Source organism: Cricetulus griseus (genome assembly GCF_003668045.3).
Source record: "Cricetulus griseus strain 17A/GY chromosome 1 unlocalized genomic scaffold, alternate assembly CriGri-PICRH-1.0 chr1_0, whole genome shotgun sequence".
NCBI lineage: Eukaryota > Metazoa > Chordata > Mammalia > Rodentia > Cricetidae > Cricetulus > Cricetulus griseus.
In genome coordinates this window covers 205,166,749-205,194,725 of record NW_023276806.1, presented here as the reverse complement: position 1 = coordinate 205,194,725, position 27,977 = coordinate 205,166,749, and the positions used below count along the sequence as shown (strand labels likewise).

The 27,977-nt window shown below is 40.1% G+C and overlaps 1 protein-coding gene across 3 annotated transcripts in view; it reads left to right on the top strand.

Annotated features, from left to right (window-relative positions):
• The window catches only part of Cped1 (cadherin like and PC-esterase domain containing 1), a 266,707-nt gene that overhangs the window by 24,384 nt on the left and 214,346 nt on the right, over positions 1 to 27,977 (top strand). For all 3 annotated transcript variants that reach the window (XR_003480049.2, XM_027389966.2, XM_027389967.2), the window contains exon 2: positions 4,858 to 5,041. Coding sequence is in view for 2 of the 3 variants with exons in the window: in XM_027389966.2 (XP_027245767.1) it covers positions 4,858 to 5,041 (184 nt within the window). In the remaining variant the exon portion in view is untranslated. The remainder of the gene's footprint in view (positions 1 to 4,857; positions 5,042 to 27,977) is intronic.

The following is a 27,977-nucleotide window of genomic DNA, read 5'->3' as shown; positions in this document are numbered from 1 at the left end:
ATTTATTACTAAAACGCTTTTTATGCCAGATACCAAACTTTATAAACTTACAGAATTCCTAATATAAAAGAACAGTTACAATACAATAATATAATTTAAATTTATGTATGTTTCAGCTCCATTTAGTGCTATAACATTGTGTTATTGGACATGTTCATGCCAAAACTTCATTTTCTTGCCAATACAACTCATGAGGTAGAATTTGTTCTTTCAACTATACATATGAGAACTCTCGGATGTGGGCAGATTTAAAAAAAAACAAATGGCTCAGTATGTAAAACAAGCAAATAGCAGAGCTGGAATTCAAGTCCATGCTTCTGATGAGCCATCTGTGTCCCCATTGCTACATCAAGCACTCACAGTACTTTATTAAAGTAACCTACCTTCTCTTTGTCTAAGGCGATACAAAGATTTGAGATTTTCAAGTCTTTCCAGTAAAAATAATGTGCTCATCTATAAAAAAAAAAAAAAAAAGGCTCTCAGGTAGTCTAACAAAGTGATTTCTGAGGAAGAGCTTTGCAAATCTCTCAATAAGAAAGAGAGGCAAATAATTCTAGTGAGCAGGGCTGGGAGCATGGGGGTGACATGTAGCGGAGAACAGTGGCTAGATGCGTGATTCCTCCGAAGATAGGCCTTTTGACACAGGAGATGTAATCACAAGCTCTACTTCCCAAAGTGCTGCTTCTCACATTTGACAATCCTGCATTTGTTGGTGCAGTTGACTAATTGTTTGCACAGTGTCTGTTTCACTCACGTAGCATTTGCACCTGTCATTGGACTAGCTAAAACTGTCCCTGCCCTTTGGTATTGGGCCACTCTGCTGATACCGTGTGTTATAAATATTACAAGGACAAGAGAAGTTTATACTACAGTTTATACTACTGCATCACAGTTTTACTGACAATCTCATTTCCTTTATTTTCTGTAGTCTCAGAAGTGAATTAGAACTTTAGGTCAAGTTATCGAGGTTATAATAAAACACAGCCAGTACGTCTACGTTATTTAAAATGTGCCCCATCAGAAGATGTGCTGGTAGAAGTTACACAGCTTCAATTGGTGTTGGTTGAGTGAAAAAAGAGGAGTGGTAGCTTTCCAAATGAAAATGACTGGAGTTGGACATACTCTCTGCTCATGTCCAATCCCTGCTGTCCTTGAGCCAACTGAAATAGAGGGAAGCATCCTGTGGTTAGGGAAAAAATAGTGCAAGAAGGGAAATTCTGGATCCTCACATTTCACTTGAATGTCACTGATATATTTGGAAGCATCTGTCTTCCCCTTTCACCCAGAGGCCTGCTTGTTTACTTTGGCCTGTCGAGGGCCACACATTTCCTGTAACCCCAAGTCTATCAAAAGACATGGCCTATGCTCAGTTGCAGACACGCCTCATGAGTTTATCATTTAGTTACATTTTCTCTGGCATCATGTCCCAGTTTGCAGATAAATTCTTGGAGTTTACATAGTGTGCTGGTTAGTTTTTGACAGCCTGACACAAACTAGAGTTATTTGGGAAGAGATAAATTTGAGTAAGTTGATGCCTCCATCAGATTGGCCTGTAAACAAGTCTGTAGGGGCATTTTCCTTTTTAATGGTTGATATGAAGAGCTCAGCCATTATGGGTACCAACCCCAGTTGGGTGGTTCACTAAGCAGCGTCCCTTCATGGTCTCTATTACTTGCCTCAAGCTTCCTGCCTTGAGTCTGCTATGGCTTGTAGTCAGTGATGGACTGTAGCCTCTAATCCAAATCCTTTCTTCCCCCAGTGGTTTTGGTCAGTGTTTTATTACAGTAATAGGAAGCAAACTAGGACAGACCATTTCTTCATCCATAAAATACAATATGTGTTTAGGAAAGGAGGAAGTACTGCTTAAGTATGTTTTTCCCAAAGTGCCACGCATAGAAGTTGATTATGTTCTTTGCTTCGGGTGACACTCATCACACTTGCGTGTGTCACACATAGCTCAAACTCAGAACATTTTCTTGGCTCCGTGTTCTTTATAATACATTATTATTTCAAAAACACACAGACAATACCTGCTATAGGGAAAGCATGGCTCTAAGTACTCTACAACTCTTAACTCTTTGACCCTTGCAGCACTCTCAGAAGAAAGATATTGTCAAAGATAACACACATAGTGCTGCAAAGACTAGGTGACAGATTTGTATTCTGGTCTTCAGTAAGCTTGGTCTATACATTTGCAGACAGCAAGAGACAGCTAAGTTGTAAGTGTCTCCTTCTCCTCCTCCCTCGACCATCCTCCATGTCTTGTCTTCATTTTCTTCTTTCTCTTCTTGGACTGTCTTGTGTACTTTGGCTGATCTTGGACTCTTAATCAACTTGCCTCAACCTCCTGTGAACTGCAATTGGGTACGTGCCATCATGCCCTGCTAAGTATATTTCTTCTTTCCATAGATATCATTAAAGATTTTGATTCTGCACTACAGTCCATTGATTTAAATATCCTCACTTGCTAAGTATGTGGCATGTACAGTGTTCTGGGATAGACACTAGAGATGAACCAACAGGGAAAGCAAGGTTCAGAAGCTGCTGACATGAGGAAGAGATATAACATCCTTCTTAAACACTGATTGTGCTGGATAGTTTTATGTCAATTTGAGACAAACTATACTCATCTGGGAGGAGGAATCCTCAACTGAGAAATGCCCCCAATAAGACTGGTCTGTAGGCAAACTTGTAGAGCATTTTCTTAGTTAGTGATTGATGTGAGATGATGGCTCAGCCTACTGTGAATGGTGCCACCCCTGGGCTTGTGGTCCTGGGTTCTATAAGAAATCAAAGGAACAACCCAGTATGCAGCACTCCTCCATGGCCGTTACATCAGTTTCGGACTCCAGGTTCCTTCCCTATTGGAGTTCCTGTTCTGACTTCTGTTGATGGTGAACATAAGCCAAACATTTGGGAGCATAAGCCAAATAACCTGTTTGCTCCCCAACTTGCTTTGTTAATGGTGTTTCATCACATCAATAAAAACACCAAGTAATATACTGATAGAAATATCTAACACAATTAAAATGTCCAAGATAGATAGAGACTGAATGTTTTGGGATGGTTTGGAGTTTGATGGATCAGTGAGATGATAAAGACCTTATAGGCCGAAGGACTTTATATGGAATATATAGAGAGCAAGTGATATATAAAGAGCAAAAGGGAAACTAGGTATGGAAACTAGGTCACATAATTGGGTTATGTGACCAGCAATAGAAAGCAGCTTCTTACAGCCTTGTGCTGTGTGACAAAGAAGTAGATTTGGGGACAGGGCAGATGCCTCAGTGGTTAACAGCAAGTGCTGTTCTTCTGGAGTTGGGTCTCAGCACTCATGTTAGGTGGCTCTTAATCCCCTCAATCTCCAGCTCCAGGAGACCTGATACGCTTTCCTAGCCTCCACAGGGACTATATGTAAGTGCACATAGACACTCATATATATAAACAAAAAAAATCTTTTGAAAACAAGTGAAATCAACCTAATCCGCTAATGGAAATAGCGGTTAAGAAATTAAATACTGAAAACCATGGGGATCTTATGCTTCCCAATAGCTACCATTCAAAGTGATTTCCTCTCCTTTCCAGCACCCCATTGGCCTCCTCTTCTTTGACCTCTTATATCTCTTGCCTGACCATTGACCAGTCTTATCACCTTCAACAAAAAAACAAGTTCATTTTACCAAGGCTCGCTTTTGAGTCTCAGAAAAATACTCAGTATCTGCCACTAAGATATTTAATTTGATTATTAAATTTAGTAATGAATTTAAATTTCTGCCACTTTTCTACTTATGTATCCAAAAACCCCCTTTACTCATGGAATAGCCTAAGCACTGTACTGAGAAATAAGAACATGTGTTTGGGAGAGCAATAAGCTACTATGGGGAGAACCTTGAATTACTGAGTCACAGCAGCTCTTGTTGGCAATCACTTGAGACTCTCCCACACTGTTGAAGAAGCCATCAAGTTTTGATCTATCGTAACTGAGAAAAATAACAGAGTAGGAGTCATTTTTGCCATCCCTGCAGCAAAATACCAGACAAAAATCAACTTACTTTGCCTTACAGTTTGGAGGTACAGTCCATCGTTGTCAGGAAGGCATGGCCATGGGGACATGCAAAAGCTGGTCATACTGTGTATAGCTCTATGGTAATGGGGACATGAAAGAGCTGGTCATATTGTGTATAGCTCTATGACACAGAGAGAAATGAATGCTGGCACGTGGCTTGCTTCCTGCTTATATACAGTTCAAAAGTCAGAGCCGACGGAATGATGCTGACAGCCAAGGGCAAGGCTTCCCACCTCAGCTTAGTCAATGTAGCAACTCCCTTGCATCCATGCCCAGAGGTTTGTGTGCCATGGGATTCTAGATCCTGCCAGGTTGGCAATCACAATTCACAGTCGCAGACAGACTGACTGCCTTTCAGCTCTGAGTGTTTTTGTTTTTGTTTTTGTTTTTTTTCTTTTAACAGTGTCCTGTCCTCTCCGAGTCCATGTCCTATATCATATTTGCCTAAATCTGATTAGATGGTAGGGTAGTTGGGACTCCTCTGATGACAGTCATTACTGTTAATTTCTGTTTCCAGCTACTCTGTCTTTCCAGGCAGCAGTTTCCCCCGAGGAGCTCTGTGTTTTTAAACATTCATTTCGCCATAACAGCGAGAGTTACTCAGCTGACCTTCAGTGCTTGCCTGAGATTTTCGTCGTCCTTGTCAGTGAATAGAGAGTTGCTGTGTTTCATTCCCAGAGGAAATGGGAAGGATGACTTTCTGAACAGCCTTGGCGTGTGTTAACGATGCCCTTTAATGGGAATGTATTATGTTTTCACCTTGAGTTTTTATGTTTTCTTTCTTTCCTTAGATCGAAGAGTTGATTGAGACACACTTTGGCAGTCACAGCAGAAGGGCCATCCTCTTCAGGTCTCCTTCACACAGCAGACCAGAGCTTCAGACCCTCCAGCACCTCCTTGGTCAGCATGGCTACAGTGTTGTCACTGTTGAAGAAAGACTTGGTACTGGCCTAGGTCTGGAGCTGTTGGACCAAGGTCAGAATGATAAGTAACTCTCAAACTTAACTCCACATGTGAACAGTTTCTAGAATGTGCTGCTAAATTTCTTCCTCTCAAACTGTTTCACAAAACAGGATTTCATCCACGGTCAAATATTTCATATCGTACACACTTAGCTTCCTTGTTTCTTTTTATTACCTTTCTCAATTTTCTTTAGTTGTTTCTCTTTATTCTTGAAATTATTCTGTTTGTATTTCGGTAGCATTTTGGAGTCACATAGTTCATATTTAAATGCTACATTAAAAATGTTTATGTTTATGTGCTTGAATACATATTCTGCCTAGCACCAAACCGCTCCATATTTTAAGGAAATTGCCACTTCATTTGATGGCAAGTAGGATGTGCTGGAAATTGCTTTGCAAAGCCAGTTGAAATGGGATTCACAGATGGTTCTAAATATGAACGTGGTAAGGACATTTATTGTACATGCCATTAGTCATCAAGTACTTTCTCGTTTCTATCATTTGAAGAGAAAAATAAGAGACAAGGCTAAAGAAATTATTTGAAAGAAAATTGAGTGCGTGAAGAAGGCTGAGAGTAACAGCTGCTATCTCTCCAACAGGGCAGGTCCCATGCTATACTCTGTATTCATGACCTCGTTCAACACTCTCTGTCACTGCCTGATTAAAATTAAGAAAAACGAACTCTCTTCACATTCCAAGAAAGGAAACTGAGTCTTTCTGGGAAGAAATGGCCCACAATGATGTGAGGGAAGGATGGATGGGAGACTCTGAGACCCACTCCCATTTCCTAGGTTCTTCTCTGTTCCTCTGCTGCCTGAGTCTCTGGGGGCTCATTAGTCCTGCACAGAACTCATGGGAGCTAAGACTGATGCAGACTAAGCATTCAGCATAGGCTAGTCACAGTTTCTTTTTTATTGTGACACAATATAGCCATCCCTCAAATGTCCATAGAAGACTGGCTCCAGGACTCCCTGCAGACACCCAAATCCCTCTTATAAAATAGTGTAGTCTTTGCAAATAACCCCCACACACGTACATTTTGAATTATTTCTAGATCATTTGTTATACCCAATACAACATAAATAAAACACACATCATTGTTATGTACTGGGCATTATCCAGGGGCTAATGACAATACAAAACTGTTCACTTTCAATGCATGTGTGAGAACTAAAAATTTGTCAAAGAATTTGTGGAAGAGGGACTCCAAATGCGGAAAGTTTGTGTGTGCATCTACTTTCCTTTTTTTTTTCCTATAAGAAATGGAAAAGAAACAATTTGAATTAACTGCTGTTTTCAATGGCAGTTTTCTTTGAAAGCAGAGTAAGCTTCTGGTGCCCCAATACTTTTGCAATGCGCTAACGAGCTTGCTTCTCATTCAGTGTGGTTCCCTTTGCTGGCCTATGGGGGTGAAAGAAAATTGGAAAGATGTTTCTGAGCATGGTGGATGATTCTTGGCCTTGATCACCCTTCACACTTGGCTGGCGAAGCTTTCCGGGAACAGAATCCATGAAAATCATTCGATGAGAAGGTGTTGAGAGGGTTGTTCGTAAGGCAGGCCTCTGTGAATGCCGACTCCAGGTCTCTGTCCTGGAGGAGTGGCTTAGAATCTAAACCAGTGGCCCTCTGCCTACAAATAAGAAAAACATAAAGGAGTATATAAGCCCTGGAATGCTGATAAGAGAACAAAGTTGGTGAACTTCTTCGAGTTTTGCTGGGTTTGGGTCTATGAAATGGGAGCAAGCTAAAGCTGCACAGCCTTTGGAAGTGTCGTCATCGAAACCGCATTAGAATAAGAATTGGATAAAAGATATATAAAAAAAATGTTTAGCATCTCTCTCCTTCCACACTGAGTGGGGTGATTGCATTACCATGGCTCGCTGTGTGGCCAGCATTCAAGTGTGCCTGGTGACGTGCTACTGTGGTCTAAAATCCCTATACCCCATGCTGTCTTAATGCTACCCCTAACTTAGTGTGAATTCATTATGGATTATCTGTGCCTCTCACCTTCAATTCAGTTTAAAAATTTCTCCAGCTGCAAAGCAGATGGTTTGCATCGCCTCTCTCTCTTGATATCTGTGGGTCTGTTTGACACAAAATAGGGAGGATTACTTTGTAACTTCCAAGTAGTATGAAAGTGCAAAGTAGTATGAAAGTGCAAAGGCAGCTTGAAGCAATAGAATCTGGCAGCTGCACTAGCTGCTGGGCCTATGACCAGTGCTAACTGTGTAATGTCACCAGCGCTTGTCATGTAGACGATGACTCTCCCACATTCCCCCAGCTTTGAAAAACATCTTCCCAGCTCAATTTAGCACTCCTTTCCTCTGTTACCTACTGCCTGTGGCAATAGGATCAATTTCACAAGATGTGAAGTATGGAAATTGATTTTGGTGTGTAGATTTCATTTTTAATTTTTTTCACCGTGGAGCACTGTGCAAAGAACGCCTGAAATAAAACAGCCCTATAATTCTAACCCAACATATGTCATATATGGAATTAAAAGAGAAATTACAGCTTAGTTTATAGGACCACCAATTTAACCTCTAAGCTATATTTGAATTGTACATGCTATGCACTGCAGAAATACTTTTCCTGATCGGAATTCTCACGTTTCCTTTGCTGGCACATGGTCTACTGCCTCCTGCGCATCAGCAGAGAAGGAAGCTACATTGATGTGTGTGAACTTATGCCCCCAGGCTGAGCAGCTTGGAAGTGGAAACTGCTTAAAAGGACCTGGAGCCCTGTGCTACATGCCTTTTATTTTACCATTGCACTTCTTCCTTGTATTAACCTGCAATCTGAAATTAAAACCAAAGTAGGTGCCCCTACCCACACTGTGGAGTGCACAGGTGAAGGGTTGATGTGTTGATAAAATGAATTCATGGACAAAGAAAAGTAAGTATGAGGCCTATTTTCCTTTAAAATACAAAAAAAAATTACTTTTACCTGTTCTCTCTTGTCCTGACTTCACCCCAATCATTCTGCTGACATCTCTTTTTGTGCCTTTTTCTAGTCTAGAGCCATTTTTAAAAGCCTTTGTAGGATGATAAAAATAATAAAAGTTAGAATATATTATATATATATATATATATATATATATATATATATATATATATGGGTTCATGGGCCAGGCCGGTAACATTCTACTGTTAATGTAATATGTCCTGGTAGAGTGACTTCAGATGTGAGTACTGCCCTTATGTCAGAAGATATGTCAGACTCCCTGGAACTGGAGTTACAGACAGTTATGAGCTCCATGTGTGTACTGGAATAGAAGCCCCATCCTTTGGGACAGCAGCCAGTGCTCTTAACCACTGAGTCATCTCTGCAGCCCCTGGGTTTTGTATTTTATTTGCTTGTGTGTTTGGTTGTTTAAATTCTATTTCCTAGTAAATACCATTTGAAAGGAAAAGTTTGCAGTTTCAGTTTCTAAATTATGATATGAGCATTATGGATCCTTCTTCCCTGGGGGTTAATTCCATGCTAGGGGCTTAAGAGAAGTTGATGACTCCATGGGGGAAAAATTCGGGTTCTTTCTTATTCATGTGCACGTAAGTCATTTCATCTCCGGGTCTCTGCTAAGGGCAGTTGTAATATTTACTTCTAAGTAGCGTGTGAAATGGATTTAATCACTTTCTCCAGTCCCATTTGAGAAGAAGCAAATGAAAGCCCTGCCAACATTTTATCTCATTCATAGTTCTGGAATGGGGCCCAAATTGTAAATGCTAAGAACATATACATGCAAGGCATATACGTGCAGCCGTGTTAGGGACACTGATCTAAGGGGGTAGATGATGGGTCATGGAGCAGCAATTTTCAGGATTCATTTTAGAAAGGAGACTACACAGAGACATGCTTGCTGTTGTGCCGTTGTATTGCTTATAATTTAACAGTGGAGGTGTTTATAGTCATTATTTCATCTTTACACTGGTTTTGAGAACAGCACAAGGACAATGGAGCTAAGCCTAAAAAATGTCACAGATTAAAAACGTACTTTCATGGCCTTCCAATCTCTTGCTTTTGAAATATAGAGCACATGCCCTTGCATTCGGGGGAACACGTACTTCTCTTACAGAAAAGGGGGGGGGAGTGCTAACCATTTACTCTTTCCTACCATGCCAGTGCTATTTAGGACATCAGAGCTTCGATGCGTGGAGACCTAAAAGACAGTGCATGTTTTCTAAAAGTTTTAAACCCTACTCCTTGAGCGAAGTTTAAGTAAAACATGGCCCAAGAGACTGACTTGGAGTCGTTTTTGTCATAGATCACAATTATCCGTGTGTATTTGAAGAGCAGTGCATATGTAACCCCTTTTCAACTTTCAAATGCATCTTATACTTTCACATTCTGTGTGTTGCAGACTAAACCTGATCTCAAAGCCACAGAATTGGAATAGCAACTATTTTTTTTTTAACTTGAGCGTTTTCTATGGAATGCTTTCTGAAGAAATTAAAAAAGGGAAAGGGAAAGGCCTTATTTGCCAAGGTTGGTCAAATCTGGTTCATCGCCTGTTTGTGCAAATAAAACTTTACTAGAACACAATCTCATTTTTGTTTTCATAGTATGTTGGACTATAACAGAGTTGATTAGTTGCAATGAGTATTTCATAGTCCTACAGCCTAAAATTTACATTACCGTACCTTTCTGGAAAAGTTTTTTTTGACTACTATATCTGGATGGGTAAATGGATGTAGCTTGATCCAATAGCAAGCTGTTGACTGGAACCTAGGTTCTACACAATTTGTTTTTGAACCTGAAAAAAAACTGCATTCAGAAAGAATTGTGTGGATTTCACTAAAGTATATAATAATACAGCTACCAAAATGGAGATAATAAGGTTAGGACCTATGTTGGGTATTCCTTCTTAGCTACAATAATGTGGGCTTAGCTTTGCTGTTAAACCTCCAAAGATCTAGAGCAACAACGGAAAGTTTTACTCTCAGGAAGAAAGCAACAAATGTTACAGCTGCTCCTTCCAGCTTCCCACACTACCTAGTTGTAGGGAGTAACCCTGATTAAGAGATACCTGTGTGGGCTTAGTCATGGGTACCTCTTAATCAGGGTTACTCCCTACACCTAGTAATATGTATGTATGCATGTATGTGTGTATGCATATATGTACATATATAAACACATATATACATGAATATGTATAAAGTCAACTTTAAAAGAATATTATATAGACATCTGTAAGTAATGCAAAGAATCAAGGACCAGGAAAACATGTATATTGCAAAGTAAATCCCATGTCTTGTTTCTTACAGAACCTTTTGTAGGGGCCTGGAGTATCCCATGACAGTGAGCTATAGTGAAGGCACTGCTATGAGAGGCTGCAGGACACACATGATAATTAGTGTTCAGCATTTGTATTGACATTGAACTGTACACATCATGTTCTAAAGAATAAGAAATTTACCCAAATGTGATCTTAGGAACCACTGATAGAAGACTCATTTTATAGGGTAAGAGATGCAGTCGCTAGTTAATACAAAAACTATAGTAAAGAAGACCGAAAACTACTTCCTTCTGTTTCATGTCTACATGTCTACATGTTTCCTTTGCTACAAAGCCTCCTCTATTTCTTCATTTCCTTCTCTTCCTTTTCAGTGTTGCAGCACTCCTGCTTAAGCCTCCTGAGTGCTGGGTTATAGGCATGAGTCACCACACCCAACTTGTTTATATTTTAAGTTACATTCACTTGTCCTTTCAAAATAATCATATATACATATTTCAGAGCCAAGTGTGTGTGTGTGTGTGTGTGTGTGTGTGTGTGTGTGTGTGTGTGTGTGTGTTCAGATTTTATGTAAGTTTGAAAGGTTTGTTTAGTGGCTCAAGTTTGTATAGAAAGAAGTGCCCCTACAGATGTTTACTTAGCGTCTTACTCTCCTGATCTTCATCTGAAACCTTCATGGTAGAAAGGTTATTCAAAATTTTCTTTACTATCTGTATTGAAAATGAATCTGTAAGGTAGCTGAGATTTAAATTATCTGCAAGTGATGTGATAAATACTTCCTTCTCCTGTTGCTGTGATAAATACTTCTACTGAAACAGTCTGTGGGAGGGAGGACTTGTCTTCTCTAATCACTCAAGATACAGTCTGTTGTTGTGGGAAAATCAGGTGGTGGGAGCTTGAAACAGATGCTCACATGGCAGCCACCATCAGGAAGCAGAGACTGATGGATGCTGTTGCTGCTCAGTCCCATTTTTTCCACTTACAGAGTCTAGGATCCCACCCAGGGAATGGCACCACCCACAGTGGGCAACTCTTCCCACATCAATTCACTTAATACAGTAACGTTAACCCCCCACAGGCATACTCATAGGTTTGTTCCCTAGATGAGTCTACATCCTACCTACTTGATAATTAGTATTAACTACTCCAAGTCCTAAGAGCTTAACCACCAGAATTGCTTCTATGCAGGAATGATGGCAAGTTACTTCATCTCTAAAGCCTCATTTCCCTCATATTCAAATTGATGCTTTGAGAATAGTCCATAGTAGGTCTCTAGGACTGGTAGGTAATATTGTGTGATCTATTAACAGAGAGGAGAACATGATATTCCTCTGTTGGAAGGTAGCTTTCAAATGGGACCTAGCATGAGGGTGTGCTGCTGGTGTCACTGTGGGCTTACTGTACAGTACAGATGTTCTTCAAGTTGGGAGCCCTCAACCTATCTGTCTCAAGAGATAGTCTGGGTTGCAAACAGGAAGTTTAGACACATTTTCTTAGAATACCCTAAGTTTATATATACAATCTGGAAACTCCCCAAATTCATAGCGATAAATATGTATTGACTATAGAAATAAGTGAAGATAAAACAAATCCACATCACTTTAGACATCAAGACTGGATATCTCATGAAACTTTTCTTAAAATAGAGTTTGTAAAATACTATTTATTTTGATTTTTTTTAGATAGGTCCTCTTATATAGCTTAGGCTGGCCCAGAACTTAGTCTATAACCTAGGCTACTCCCAAACCGATACTCCTACCCCAGTTTCCTGGTATCACAGACTTGTGCCTCCACATTTGGCCTAGCTTTTTATTCTTACATATTAGTAGAAGAACACAGATATTCTACTCATGAGATAATCTGGTGTTACGACAAAAATAGCACAAATGTAACAATGGCAGTCTATGGAGCCTGTACTTTATATGCCATCTAAGTCCAGATTGAAAACTACTGTACTCTTTGGCCAGGGAGTTTTCAGGTGTCTCCTATCATCCTTCTTTGTCTGATGTGTTTTGGAGAGGCCAGATGAATTCAGACATACATAGATGCAGGTAGCCTAAACTTTGGACAGGTAAATGGACTCTATAAGCTCAAACAGAGTCCAGGGCTTTTATAGGGGCCACCTACTTAGTTAGATATTATGGTTAATTCTCTGAATGCTTGCTATTCTGTAAAACAAGGCAGTGAATGGTATAGCCTAAAGATGTTTTTCAGTGACGAGAATATGAAAGTGAGCTTGTAGCTTTTGAGTTTGTGGACCTCGAAAGCAACAAGAATAAGTGGTCCAAACATCCATATCATCCCCAGAGCTTGTCTGTGTCCTCTGCATTATTTTTTTCTGTTCTAGTGCAATGTAAAGGACTCATTGTGTTCTGTTCTAACTCTTTCCTTTCAAAAGACATTTTATGACCCAGGATTTTCATAATATATCCTTCAGTCAAGAAGAATATAGAGGCACCATCACATCCCTCACTTTCATACCGTCCAGCTACTGTTTAGTAAGTCTTAACTCATAGATCAGTACATTGGCCTAAAAGAGGGTAGATATTTTCTCAAAGTTATTGATCTGCTTTCAGGGTGGACTCCAAGTAATATGTTTGAGAGTCTGGCAGAATATATTTTTTGTCAAGTCAGAAATATTTATGGATCTTTGGAGAAGACATATTTTTTTTTCTGCAGAAATAAACCAGTAAAGAACCAGAAAAGAAATAGAGTATTCCAATCACAAAGACTATTTCTGGGAGGCTCTCATGTAGCTGAACCAATGTTTGTGCATTCCCATTTTTAATGAAAGGCTGTATTGCAAGGCTTACTAGTAGTTACTCTAGACTAAGGATGATTACCTTTAACTGAATCAGAGTTGTCCTCATGGAAAAGTCCATCTCTCACAGTCGAAAGTTTGGGTGGAACAGAAGCAAGTCTGTGATGCAGTTGAGTTGCTGCATTGTGTAGGGAGACTAGCAAATGGTCATCGTCCAGCAAATGACCATTGTATGATGCAATAACACACACACACACACAGAGAGAGAGAGAGAGAGAGAGAGAGAGAGAGAGAGAGAGAGAGAGAGGATGAGAGAAAGAGAGAGAGAGAGAGAGAGAAAGAGAAAGAAGTTAAACCTCGTGTTATCATCAGGGCACATTTTTTTTTTTTTTTTGCTTTTTTTTAGTCTTAGCTTTGATCTGGCATTTTATGGGCAGAAGAGAAAAATGAAGGAAAGGAAGGGATGGAAAATGTCTACTCTGGCTTCAGTTTGGGTCTGGTCCCCTGTGGGTGTTTGTGCCTATGTATCACAGGTGCTCCCACTGACACAACTCGAGTCTAGTGAACTTCTCATTCCTTTCCCCCTCCCCCCAACCCGCACCCTGCTGTTCCCCTGACTTTAATTTGCTGTATAACTATTTAGCAGGAAGACAAGTGAGCAAAGGTCACATTTAAAAAGGTGCAGTGTGTTTGGCCTGGTCGATATTCCGCCTAGAACACATCTCACATACGTTTTTTATTATGTGAGTAATGGGCTCCGAGTAGTATCGGAACTGCTTCTGAACTTTAATCAAACCAGAGCTTTAAAAAAAATAAGAAAAGAAAGAAATTGAATAAAAAAAACTTATTAAGCTATGCTGTGCTATTTTATTGCATTATGGCACTCAGTAATTGTGTGCCCAGGTTTATTCTTATTTTCCTCAGTGCATATGGAAATGCTGATGTATTTACAACCAAACAGAATTTGTTCTTTAATCGGCACAGTGGAGCACAAGAAACTTTATAGAACCTTAACTGCATTGACTTGTTTTTACTATGGCTCAAGTTCAATTTACTTTAATTTTGCAAAAATCTTCCTTATTTATAGAAGTTGAGCTTGGAGTGAGCTCCTGTTCCGATGTTTCCTTTACCCTCCACAGTACAAAGGAAATGAACTCCAATGTCTGTCTCTCCCTTTCTCTTTTTGTAAAAGCACAGTCAAAATTAAACTGCTTCCTTAAGTGAACTCATTCTTGAAAAGAAAATAGCAACCAGATGTTTACTGAAGTCGTAGTGTTTCTCCCTCAAGCCTAGCTTCTTTGTAATTGTTTGATCTTCATAGAAACCAGATTGGGTATGTGAATTTTCCAAAGCTGGGAACTATTTAATAACACTTTGAAGACATTTTCTCTAAACTATTTTGTTCAATGTACTTCCCCTCTACCTACAGGTTTTCTTTTTTTTTAAGATGTAACATTGAAATTTTTTGAAGTAATTTATTTCAAGGCATTATTCTTTTCATTCAGTTTTAGGATGGAAGATTTAGAAACAATAAATTAAATATTTTGTTTGGTTTTGCCCTAGACTAAAATGCCTTAAATGGCAGATGTAATTTGCAAAGAATAAATAGTATCCATATATATTTAGATTGAGGACAGACGCCCAGAAAGAAAAACAAACTCCCATCTGGGTTCTTTCAAGGGACAGTGCTTATGCATTAGTTAATGGGGACACCAGGACTCCAAATAGTGTCTGACCATTTCACTAAGGAGAATTCACCAACCACCTCATTAGTGACTGGATGCCTGAGATATCTGAAGTAATTTTTTAAGGTAGGAGTTTGGCAACATCGTATCATATTCCTGGGCTACCTGTTAACATTTGTAGCATTTTTACTTTCTAATTGCAGTATCGTAGAACTGTTGAAACTGCCTAAATCATCCTCCTTTTAGATGGCCCTTTTCTTGAGTTAATTAAGATCTCTTCAAGGTGTCCTTTCAAAGCTTTCATCTGTTCTAGCCAAAGAGCTCTAGACAGAGTCTCTGTCACTGTCCAACTACAGTAGAGGAAGCAGAGTTGTGGACAAGTGACATCTTCTCTTTGGTGGTCCCGCTCAAGCCCCACCCCTGAACTGGCTTTTAACCGCACCCACCAACTGAAAGCAAGCTTTCAAATTTCACCCAAAAACTCCCTTTGATGCAGAATTCAGACACTGCCTTTATGAGTGTATTTTTGGTATAAGAACAGATTTGAGTGTATGATATGGGTGTATGTTAAAATTTATACCAATATTTTAAAATTATAAAATTAAGCATTGATGCAAATTCACTGAGGTAATTTCTCGGTTCTCTTAATCTTACCCTAGAATTGTCGAATCTGCTGAATTATGATGACTTGAACACCATCTTTACCCTGGCAGACATTTTATTAGGCTTTTTCTCATTGGTTGATTCACGATGCCTTAGCTTGTTTCTTCTCAGTTTTTGTGTTTTAGTATGGCTTATATGATTATGTTTTTATGGCTGACCACTTTGATATTGGATAACGGATTAGGGCCTCACACCTACAGAACATGAATTCTCCATCTACCAGCACTCATTATCTAGGTTTTGTACCCTAGGAGACTTTTAGCATCTATGTTGGCACATCAGTTGGTGTTGTCTTTGTTTGGGTCTCATTTAGGCAGCCACGTTGCTGAGATGTCATGGATATGGCTTCCCTGTTCATGTCTAGAAGATACAATCTCACAGTGACTTCCTGGTCTTCTGGGTCTTTCAGTCTTCTGGCCCCATTCTTCCATGATATTCCCTGAACCATACTTAGATGTAGGGCTTCTATTGTAGATGTATCAACTAGATACCTTGGACACCTCATGGTCAGTTGTTCTCTGCATTTGTACAGTAGTCAGGGAACTCTGACAGACTCCTAACATGATGCAGGTGATTTCCATTTCTCTTGGCCACCTTCCAAAAGTTGAAAGTAAGTCCCACTGTTGAAGATACCCATACTTAAGATACAGGACATAGAGGATTCAAGCTGGAACTGACCTGAAATTCTCCTCCCTGAGGGTTAGCTTCCACAGTACTGGAAGGACTTGTGCAAGCTACCAAGGGAGGAAAAGTAGTCAATAATCAGTAATGATTATGAACCCAGCTGTAATACTTATGAACCACAACAGTTACCAGCACAGCGAGATATCTCTCACAGTGCAATAGTGGCACCTCTGTCTTGGCAGTAACCAAGACCTGTCGCTTACTAACTATGGCTAATGAGGTCATGGATTTAGAGGAGAACCCATTACTGCCACTTTCCTAAACCGATTATTTATAATATAGTTAGGAATTATACCCTAACTATATTATAAATATTTGCCCTTATACCCTTAAGTAACTGTAGCTCTTATCCCTCATCAAAGGAGCTTCGTTTTGGAGAAAAGAAGTCACAACTGGTTCTTCCATCTTTTAAACACCCTTCCTTCAAATATAGGTATTCTCCAAAACATTTATCCGGACCATTCTTTTTGCTCATTGTCTTGACATCCCATCATTTTTTTCTACCTTATAAGCTTAATAATTCACTTATTGAATGTAATCCTTAAATTATGTTAAGTCCTAATCTGCCTTCTGTGGGCAGAATTCTGAGAGTGTCTCTCAGACATTATTTATTTGGTATATTGTCTGGGCATATGTGACACAAATGGACTATCTTGTCACCAATACCTGTTGTTCTTGCCTGACATTTTTCTGTATTTAGTTCTATATTTCATCTACCTCTTAGGGTCTACAAATCATTGTGAGACTCTCTCTCTTCTTCCTCTACAGCACATGTCTGTCACTGAACCCTGTATTGTGTGCCTCTCCAGGGTCCCACCCCCCCCATTGCTTTGCTGCTCACTGTGTGTACCTCTTTATTTGTACAGTAAAGTAAAGCCTGTATTTCCTAACTTGGCATACAGAGCTTTCTAAGCCAGGATGTCTAATGCTTCCATATCCCTGCCATAGCCAACCTGCCCAAACCTTTGCTTAATTTAAGGAAATTAAAATATTTTAAACCAATGCTCAGGTCTCACTGGAGGAAATTAAATAAGAATTTGCTGGGAAAGGGATGGTTTCCCTAGTGATGTTAGCATGTATTTAGAATGGAGAAATATAGCAATTTACTTGATCACATTTCAAAACTTTCTACAAGGCATTGCTGCTCAAGATTTTGTTTCCTAGGACTCCTTGTATAAATTTAGTTTTTGGTGTTGGTTGTTGGTTTTGGTTTCTTTGTTTGTTTCCAATAGAAAGGTCACATACTAACGGCAGAAGCTAGTGAGAGACTGGTTCCCACACCCTTTCTGAAGGCTGACTCCCACTTGACCTAAGGGCTTCCTACAATTCCCACTTTATAAATATTTCAAGCCACTTCTCTCCAGTACATTAAGGACCGGGATTTCAATATGCAATTTTTTTGTGGGACAAATAAACCATACACAGACCATAGGATTTCCTGCATGTAATTTCTTAAACTCTAATAGAGTATGTGAACTTCCCCATAAGTGTTCTTCAAATTGGAAAGACCTGAGACTTCTTTATACTTCATCCATACATCTCTGATACCTAGAGAAGTTTTTGTGCTATTTTAAAAATAATCTCCCATGTCTATCTTATTTTTCCTTCTGTGACATAAACAGCATACACTGAGAATATTTTGTTCCCCACTTCCAAGCCTTTCTACATAGCATAACATCTTGCATGTACTTAGGGCATATATAATTGGAAAAAACAAACCTACATGTACATTGATAAAGTCACCATTTTATGTACAGTTTAAGGTAAAGTTATTGACACTGATGGGACTTAGCCAGATGAAAGAGCAAATCCTGCTGTTCTCAGGGACCCATGTACAGATAACTAACTGAAGGCTCTCAGGAACCTTGTTGCAGCTTCTCCAAACATTTCTGTTTTCCAAAAAACAAAGTCTACCACAAGTTAATAGTAATGTTTCCACAGCCACAATAACTTTCAGGTTTATTTATTTATTTATTGGAGAAAAATTATGAAAGGCATATAGGAATCTTAATATTAGTGCAACAAAATATTCCCATTACAATTGAGATCTCTTGGAATTTAAAAAATCTTGTGGGCATTCCACTTCCTTATCAAGGGTGGGTGGGGCAGGCTTGCATTTCAACTGGCTAACATCACATATCGATCATCAGAAAGCCAAGGGAATCCCTGTCTGAATGTTTGCGAAGAACATCGGTTGGCAGAGTATCTGCTTAGTTCCCAGCCTCATGATTCTCAGATTTGGTACATGGCAGAACTATCTGGAAGACTTGGGGATGGGAGGCAGGTGAAGAATTTGAATACCTGGATTCCTGGCAATGCTACATTCTAGGGCTGTTGACATCACTGTACTAAGTGCTTGGCTACTATGAGTTGTCAGCATGTTTCATCCATATAGCCACAGTGTCATACTCATCCATGTAGCCACCATGTCATAATTATCCATATAGCCACAGTGTCACACTCTTCCATGTAGCCATTGTGTCATACTTGGCTACTATGAGTTGTCAGCATGTTTTATCCATATACTCATCTATATAGCCACCATGTCATACTCATGCATAGAGCCACCATGTCGGAAACATGGAGTGCTTGCTTTCCCATTGGTCTGTTTTCTCAGGGATGCTTATTCAGCAGGTATCTATCTTCAGGAGAAATAGCACATTAGGGCTCATCAGCAAGATAATATTTTATTTGAAGCCTGAACTACCTAATTCATAAATGTACACAGCATAAAATAACCTAATGAAACCTACTTTTGCTTGTCTTACAGAAATAAATCTGATTATCCATTAAATATTTTTTAACACAATGTTTTATCAATTCTTTGGGAATTTCCCATCATGCATTCCAGTCCCACTCATTTTCCCAGTCCCTCTGTATCCACCCTTCACCCTTATAGCATCCCCCCAAGGAAAACTTAAAAAGAATTAATAAAAATTTAAAAACACATAAAATACAAATAAACAGTATTACCTGGAAAAGAAATAAACAAAAATTAAACCAACAAAAAACCCCACTTCATTCTTCCCTCTTTCTTGTCTCTCTATTGTCTCTTCATTTGTCTTAGTGGCACTGGTAGCTGCCGTGTATACCCTTTTGTCCAAACAGCTTTACTTGCAAATGTGCACTGTGTAATGTGTTGCTGACTAGGTTCGAGACCTCTGGCTTCTGGTACACCTTTGATTCTGGACCCTCCCTGAAATTCCTCCCAGATATCCTGCAGTTGCCCCAGTCATGGAGATCTGGTAGCCATGGTTCTGCAGGACGAGTCCCTCCATGCACTGCAGCAGGTGGTAGATGGGATAGGATAGACACTGGGGCGTGGCCACTCAAACCCTGGATGTGTGCCTGGTGGTAGCTGAACTGGTCAGGCTGGGCTGCTGGGACCACCCCTCTCAGGTGAGGGGAAGAGCAAGCTCTCCCATGTCTGTGGTGAGGGATAGGACCAGTGTTCCCAAGTGATGGGGGTGGGTAGCTCTCCTATAAGGGGCAGAGTCAGCTCTCCCATGAAGTGGGAGACAGCTTTCCCCTGGGCAATGAGGGCCAGCTCAGCACAACCCTTGTACTTCAACATGAAGATTCATGGCCTTTTCAATTTGGGAAATGGAGAGGAAGGTCAGCTGATGTGGATCTATCAGGCTTATACCCTAATATCTGATCCCTGAGCATGATTTATTAATAAAACAACAAAAGTAGGCATGCATAACTACTGTAGGCATGCATAACTCCAAAGCAATATAGCTTATACATGAAGATGAGGTGGATTCCAAGGTCTCTCTCTCTCTCTCTCTCTCTCTCTCTCTCTCTCTCTCTCTCTCTCTCCATTTCTCAATCTCAGCTTTTAATCAAGAGAGATAAACAGCTCAGCTGTTGTGGGAGCATACTTTCTTACAGAAGACTCAAGCTCAGTTCCTAGCACCCACATCAGGGGGCTCACAAACACTTACACACAAAAAGCTACAGTTCTGTGGGATGTGATGCTTTCTTCTGGACAGTGAGGGCTCTGCACTCTCATTCAGAACGCCACAGACAGACAGACAGACACACAGACACACAGACACACACACACACACACACACACACACAATCACACAATTTAAAACATAAAAATAAAATCTTAAATCATGTCATACTATTCCCTGAAGATATACAGATATAATAAACCTTCTGTTTAGTTCATTATGTTTATATGATAACTTTAAACCTTTCCTTTGGTTACTACAAAATACAGTTTTTATATAATATTCATTTGGATTGTATTCTGTATATTGAAATGGTAATAAGGAATTACTAGGTTGGTGGATTCCTGCTTTACTTCAACCTTCATAAACTATTGGTTCCTTAGAAGTTTAGAGTCTTACCTGTTATCACATTTCTAAAATCTGATGAGATTTAAAATGACTCATTTTATTTGCATGAAGATTATTTATATATCAATTAAACATTATATACTCAGTGACATTTTTAAAAACTATTTTTTCTTTTTAAATTTAAATTAGAAATCTTGTTTTACATGTCAAACCCAGTTCCCTCTCCCTTCCCTCCTCCCCATTCCAACCCCTTACTGCTCCCCAGGGAGGGTGAGGCCTTCCATGGGGATCTCCAAAGTCTGCATATCATTTGGAGAAGGGCCTATGCCCTTCCTGGTGTGTCTAGGCTGAGAGAGTATCCTTTTATGTGAAATGGGCTCCCAAAGTCCATTCACATACTAGGGATAAATACTGATCCACTACCAGAGGCCCCATAGATTGCCCAGATCTCCAAACTGACATTCATACTCAGGGGGTCTAGATCAGTCCTATGCTGGTTTCCCAGCTATCAGTCTGGGGTCCATGAGCTCCCCCTTGTTCAGGTCAGCTGTTTCTGTGGGTTTCTCCAGCCTGGTCTTGACCCCTTTGCTCATCACTCCTCCCTCTCTGCAACTGGATTCCAGGAGTTCTGTTCAATGTTTAGCTGTGGGTGTCTGCTTCTGCTTCCATCAGGTACAGGATGAAGGCTCTAGGATGGCATATAAGATAGTCATCAATCTCATTATAGGGGAAGGGCATTTTAGGTAGCCTCTCCACTATTGCTTAGATTGTTAGTTGGGGTAATCCTTGTAGATCTCTGGACATTTCCCTAGCGCCAGATTTCTCTTTAAACCTATAACGACTCCCTCTATTAAGGTATCTCTTTTCTTGCTCTCCTCTATTCTTCCCCTGACTCAATCTTCCTGCTCCCTCATGTCCTCCTCTCCCCTTCACCTCCACTTCTCCCCTTCTCTTTCTCCTAACTTTTTCTCCCCTCCCTCCATGCTCCCAATTAGCTCAGGAGATCTTGTCACTTTTCCCTTCTTCGGAGGACCATATATGTCTTCTCTTAGGTTCCTCCTGGTTTCCTAGATTCTCTGCTGGTGTGTATTGTAGGCTGGTAATACCTTACTCTATGTCTAAAATACATATATGAATGAGTACATACCAATTTTGTCTTTTTTTGATTGGGTTACCCCACTCAGGATGGTTTCTTCTAGTTCTATCCATTTGCCTGTGAATTTCAAAATTCCATTGTTTTTTTTTTTCTGCTGAGTAGTACTCCTTTTTGTAAATGTACCACATTTTCTTTATTCATTCTTCAGTTGAGGGGCATCTAGGTTGCTTCCAGGTTCTGCCTATTACAAATAATGCTGCTATGAACATAGGCGAACAGATGTCCTTGCTGTATGAATATGTTTCTTTGGGATATATCCCTAAGAGTGGAATTGCTGGATCTTGTGGTAGACTGATTCCCATTTTCCTGAGGGATCACCTGATTTCCAAAGTGGCTGTATGAGTTGGCACTCCCACCAATAGTGGAGGAGTGTTCCCCTTTCTCCACATCATCTCCAGCATAGACTGTCATTGGTGTTTTTGATTTTAGCCATTCTAGCAGGAGCAAGATAGTATCTCAGAGTTGCTAAAACTATACAATGGAAAAAAAAGCATCTTCAACATATAGTGCTGGCATAACTGGATACTGGCATGTAGAAGACTGCAGATAGACCCATATCTATTGCCATGCACAAAACTTAAGTCTAAATGGTTCAAAGACTTCAACATAAATCCAGTCACACTGAACCTCTTAGAAGAGAAAGTGGGAGGTACCCTTGAAAGAATTGTTATAGGAAACTGCTTCCTGTACATAACACCAGTAGCACAGACACTGAGATCAACAATTAATAAATGAGACCTCCTGAAACTAGAAGTTTCTGTAAGGCAAAGGACACAGTCAACAAGACAAAATGGCAGCCCACAGAATGGGAAAAGATCTTTACCAACCCCACATCTGACAGAGGCCTGATTCCTAAAACAAACAAAGAACTCAAGAAGCTAGTCACCCAAACACCAAATAATCCAATTAAAAAGTGGGGTACAGAACTAAATAGAGAATTCTCAATAGAGGAATATAAAATGGCTGAAAGACACTTAAGAAAGCACTCACCATCCTTAGCCATCAGAGAAATGCAAATTAAAACTAGTTCTTGTAACTTTTATAATTATTATTTTAGTATTTAGATATTTATAGAAAGACAAACCTAAATGCCAAAGCAAAAGAAGAGACTCTGAAATTCACAAAATGCCAGGGAAGACAATTCAAAATATATCATGCCACTTTTTGTTTGGGGCACAGGCAAAATCCAAAAGTGGCACTGTCACTAAGGCTGATGGAGAGTCTGGGAAAAGTGTTTTTCAGACATTACCCGTGGAAAAGTGGGATATAATTGTTGTTAGAAAGCAAACTGGCCTATGTATAAAATTTAAAATACTTATACTTTGGAAGCAAACAAATTTGTTCTAGGACAAAAATAGAGTAGAAACTAAAAGCATCAAACAGTTGTAAAATTTATGCATAAAACTGTGTTGATAAAATAAGAACATGGTTTAGGTAAGGACAAATCAGGGAAATAGATGGCTAAACACATTTTTAGTAATAAATGCTTAGGGGAAAACAGTGTATTAGGACCTAAGCACCCCTGTAAAGGTAGAAAGCTAATGCTATGATATCATGTAAAACTCTGACTTAGCAAATTTCTGTTAAAATATTTTGGATACGCTCCTTAATGCGTAGAAACAATCCACTTTAATAGCACTTGGCATAGTTTTGTGTTGAGCTGAGTATTCTTCATCTCAAAGCTGACAGAATTATTAGCCTCAGGAGACACTTCTGATATACTCTTGGCTTCTGGGAACATAGCCAGTTTCAGAAAAAATGTGAAGTGTGTGAAACTTGTCTCCGGCGATACCCTTGTCCACCCTGTCCTCGCCTCCCTCCTTGTTTAATATATCCAGTTTTGGATGCTAAGAGTCTTGAGATAGTGTCCAGGTTGCACCTACCCCTTGGGACCTACTGCTCCTGACTCAGGAGAATGCACTTTTCTCCATCATGTTTCAGTACCCACAATGTCACCTGAGCAAACAAATTCACTTGTCATTCCAATAACAGTTGTGGTTGCCCCTAGTGTAGGGATGTAGATCCATTTCAGCTGAGATCCTCTGTCTTCTCTAAATTGAAACCCCCCAGTGAATGGCTTTTGGGGTTCCTCCTACTATGGGATAAAGGTCTTCAGAAGGTGTGAGACAAAGGGAACAGAGTTGAGGAAAGTACATACTGTATATTTCAGGTTGCCCTTGTGTCACTGTCCAGAAGCTTCTGTGGTAGGTGGTAGGCTGACAAGACACAGAGGTTGTGTTAGGTTGTTTACTGACTATTCCCCCCAAACGGACTTAGATCTAAAATGTCCATCTGTCTGCATGTACTTGGAACATGTATATCCTCCAAACAGTTTAGCAAATCTGAAGACAGGAGTCTAGACACCTCAAATAGGAACTATTTAACCCTAGTATTTCCTGAAATGTTGCATTTCATTGCTTAGGCTCAGGCTTCCCTCTAAGCTTTTCTAAATGACCTTGAGCAAGCTTATTAGGTTATTTGCTACTTGATTTGAAACTAGAAGATAGAACTTTCCTCTTAAACCTCACAGGAGTGTTACAATTGGTTAAGTGAAACCTCCAAAGATGGTTGGAAATAAATGTGTCTGGATAGGAGATGCTAGTCACCCCATAATTCTTATACCATTTTAGTAATAAGCCATTGAGACACACTAGATTCTTTTTGCCATGTTTTTGAATTATATTTTCTCAAGTCTTACTTCTCACCTGTGCTGAATCAATATAGAATTCTTCCTGGAAGCAATTAGGAGTCAACGACTCCTACCTCTCTCAGAGTACTCACAGTCCCCAGGGAATTATTATACTGTGTTGAAACAGATATGACTTGGTTCTATTTATTACCTCTTAAAGAAGTCATACAAAGTAACTTTAAATAGAGCAGGACGGAATCATTTCGTTAAAGAAATGTCACAATGCTACTTATGCACTAAAACTCATTTTGCTGTTCTGTGAATTTAGTATAAGGAATGTCTGTTACAAAAAAGCATGTCAAGTACTGAAGTAATAAAACTCAATTTAAAATATCAGTCTTATAGCTAGGAAAAGAACCTTACCATAGTCAGGCACATATACATCTTATGACTTCCACTAAACACTCAAGCTTTCTTCAACACACAGTTATCTATTAAAAGAACCTTGTTAGGTCCCTATCATTGCTGTGCGCATTGCAAAAAATATGAAAGGAAAATAAGACCTTTCAAAGAAACGCATACATCAGTGGTGTACATCAGTGTTTCTCAAATTTGCATGTGAATACAAACCATCTGGAGATACTGTAATTGACAGATTCTCATCTGACTTTAGTCCTAAGGTTTCAGGTACATATGAGTTCAAGGTCAGCCTGGGGAACATAGAGAGACTGTCCCCAAAAAGTTTTAAAGGAAAGAAACCACTTCTTAAGCAAATAATGGGAGCAAGAACATTCAGCAGCGTGAGTTGCACATGAGAGGGTTGAGAGTCTATAAAGGCTTCAGGGGACAATTTGTGGGTGTGTTTGACAAAAGCCAGGGTGGGACTGGAGGGCTGAGTCAAAGGAAAGAAGGTTAGAGACAGGGTGGGGGCAAACGTGCATGGCCTTGGCTGTTTCGCCAAACAGTCCACTGTGTTTTGTCCTGGTGGTGACGCCATCTGTGTGCTGGGAAGGTATCTCTGGCAGCAACAGGAAGTGCTATCAGAGAAGGAAAAATGGTTAGTAGTGGGAAGGTCAGTGAGAATACTTTGCAGATCTCAGATTCAGACACTGGGGTAGGATTTGTAAGGCCTGGAAAAGAGTTAAGATGTTTAATTTAGAAGTGATGGAATTTGAAGTAATGGCAAGTGGGAATGAAAGGAAGGACCTTGTGCTTCTGAGTAGGAGAAAGGGAGTGCTACACCTCAGATGATAAAGATGGTGGAAGGAGGAAGGCTTATGTGCTTCCCTGCCCCCTTTTTTATATGAGACCAGGAACATAGAGTTGTACTTTTTCAGCACAGAATGTAAGTGAAAATATCCTCTGAAACGTGAGGGAGTTCAAATGGGAATTTCAAACACATTGGCAGAGCAAACAATAGGTAATGCAATGGAGAAAAGTGAAATGAACAGAAAAATTATAGTTAGGATGAAATGGTACAGCACGGAAAGAAAGAATACGGACATGTTAAGAAAACTCCTTAACTGTCAAAGACCCATTTTCAATCTTCTTATTTCTTAAAGACTACTGGGACTTCTTATGTGTGGGAAATGCTTCGGAGTGGTGATGGCTTTTTAGCATCCCATTCGTAGTGCCCAGGTCTATGAAGATAAACAATCAATATTCCTGGAGAAACTGAAGTTTCCTGCTTAAGTTCTTACTACTGTTAAGAAAATAACTCAAAAATAGACTCAAAAAGAAGCTTGAGAAGAATTTTATTAGAGATTTAAAGAAAAACTGAAGATGTAAATGTCAACAGATACCCAGACACAGAAGACTGAGGGAAAAGGAGAGGGAAACCCCTGATGTTTGTAGGTTGTCACAGGACGGAAAGTAGTTTGTAAGTAGTTACAGGGAGTGAGATATCCCAGAACAGAGGACAAAACATGTCCAGGCTTGACTCAGTGACCAGACGAAAAAGACAGAAAAGGATGTAAAGGAAATGTTAGGATTCATATAAAAACAGGCAGGCTGCATGGTGGAGGCTCAACATTTTAGTCATTGGAGGAGATCAGAATCTCATATCTCCACCCAGGGCTAGAGGTGGATTCCATTGTCTTTGTTTTGTTCTTTAGTCTCACAGTGTAGCCATTGCTGGCCTGAAATGCACTATGTAGAACAGGATTCCCCTCAATTTAGAGAGATCCACCTCCCTTTGCCTCCTGAGTGCTTGGATTAAAGGTCTACAGCATCCTGTTTGATGTGATTCTCTTTTTAACCAGGAAAAGCTACCTTTCCCATAATGGAAAATGTTTATGGGAGGGAGATTTGTCCCCAGAGCTCTGACACACACCCTCAATAGCCACTAAGATTATTGTAACAGTCCCTCAAGAATTGAGACTCTAAAATCTTTTAGGGATGGGCTGAAATTGGCAAATAAATGTGACCCATTTCTGCCATGAAAATCTGGAGATCCAGTTCCAAGTTCAGCAGAAGAGAGCAGCCTCACACAGCTTACCGACAGCAGTGTGCACTTAGGGGAAAAGAGATAACATGAGGACCCTGAATTTCCTTCTGAAAACCCTGGCCTCTAGCCTGGTGACTTCCAAGGACATTCTCAGCTTCTGGCCAAGGGCAAGAACAGACCTGTTGTTTTCATGGTCTCTGCCCTAACCTACTGGTCCCATGTCCATCTCTCATCCTCCCCATTAGCATATGTGGGTTTCTGGGGAGTGAACAAAGTCTGGCACACCAAGTTGAGGCAGAACCAAGCCCCTCCCCCCTTCTCAAGGCTGGATATGCAGACTTTATAAAAAAGCATGAGCTTTAGCTTTTAAATCTTAGTTCTAGAGGAATGTGCCTTTTCTGTTACAGATCACACCCGGACCACCACACTCCATTTTATTTTCCCTGCTGCTCCTACATCCCCTTTCGTCATCACAGGGTCCCCAAGCTTCTCTTGACTGTGAGAGACCTTCTCAGAGCCCCAACCCCTTTATTACCTTGACCGTTTTGAGAGCAGGTAAGCTCTTTTGAGAGCCCTTTAACAGAATTTCTAATGATTTGCTCAGTATTAGACGGGCCATTTAGTTTGAGGGAGAATGGCCACAGAGAAAATTCATCATCCCATCCTCACTCAGCTCATGGGGGTAGCTTTTGTCAGGTTCTCCCGCTGTAAAATCTTCCTTCCCCTTCCCCTTCCCCTGAATTGTTGGGAGAGATACTGCTATATACAAGCCGTTTTAATGGTGTGTTGTTTGAATGAGATGTTCCCCCCACAAGTCTTGGGCATTTGAATACTTGGTCCTCCGTTGATGGCTGCTTGGGGAGGACTAGAAGGTGTGACCTTGCTGGAGGAAGTATGTCACTGGGGTAGGCTTTGAGGGTTCAAAAGACTTAAGCAGTTTTGAGTAAGCTCTCGCAGCTTCCTGTTTCTGGTCAAGACATGAGTGGGCAGCTGCTGCAACAGACGCCATGTTCTGCCTGCTGCCATACTTCCTCAATGTTAGGGCAACAGGCTCTTCTCCCTCTGGAACACTACAAGTTGCCTTGGTCTTGGTGTTTTATAACAGCAATAGAAAAGTGAGAGCAAGATGCAGAGAGACCTGTGCTTCTTTGAGGGTGTGATCGCTACCCGACTTACCTGGAATTCTACATGAGGGTTTGTCCCTCTATCCCCACTTAATTATTAATTACTTGTTTTGTTGTCATGGGCACCAGTGGCTTTTTGAGTTATTCAGCACTATTTTTAATGTTTCATCATTTAAACTCTGTTTTTAGGCTTTTTTCTTTCTTTTTTTGGTTTCTATTTTATTTTATTTTCTTCCATTCATTTATTTAGCTCATAAA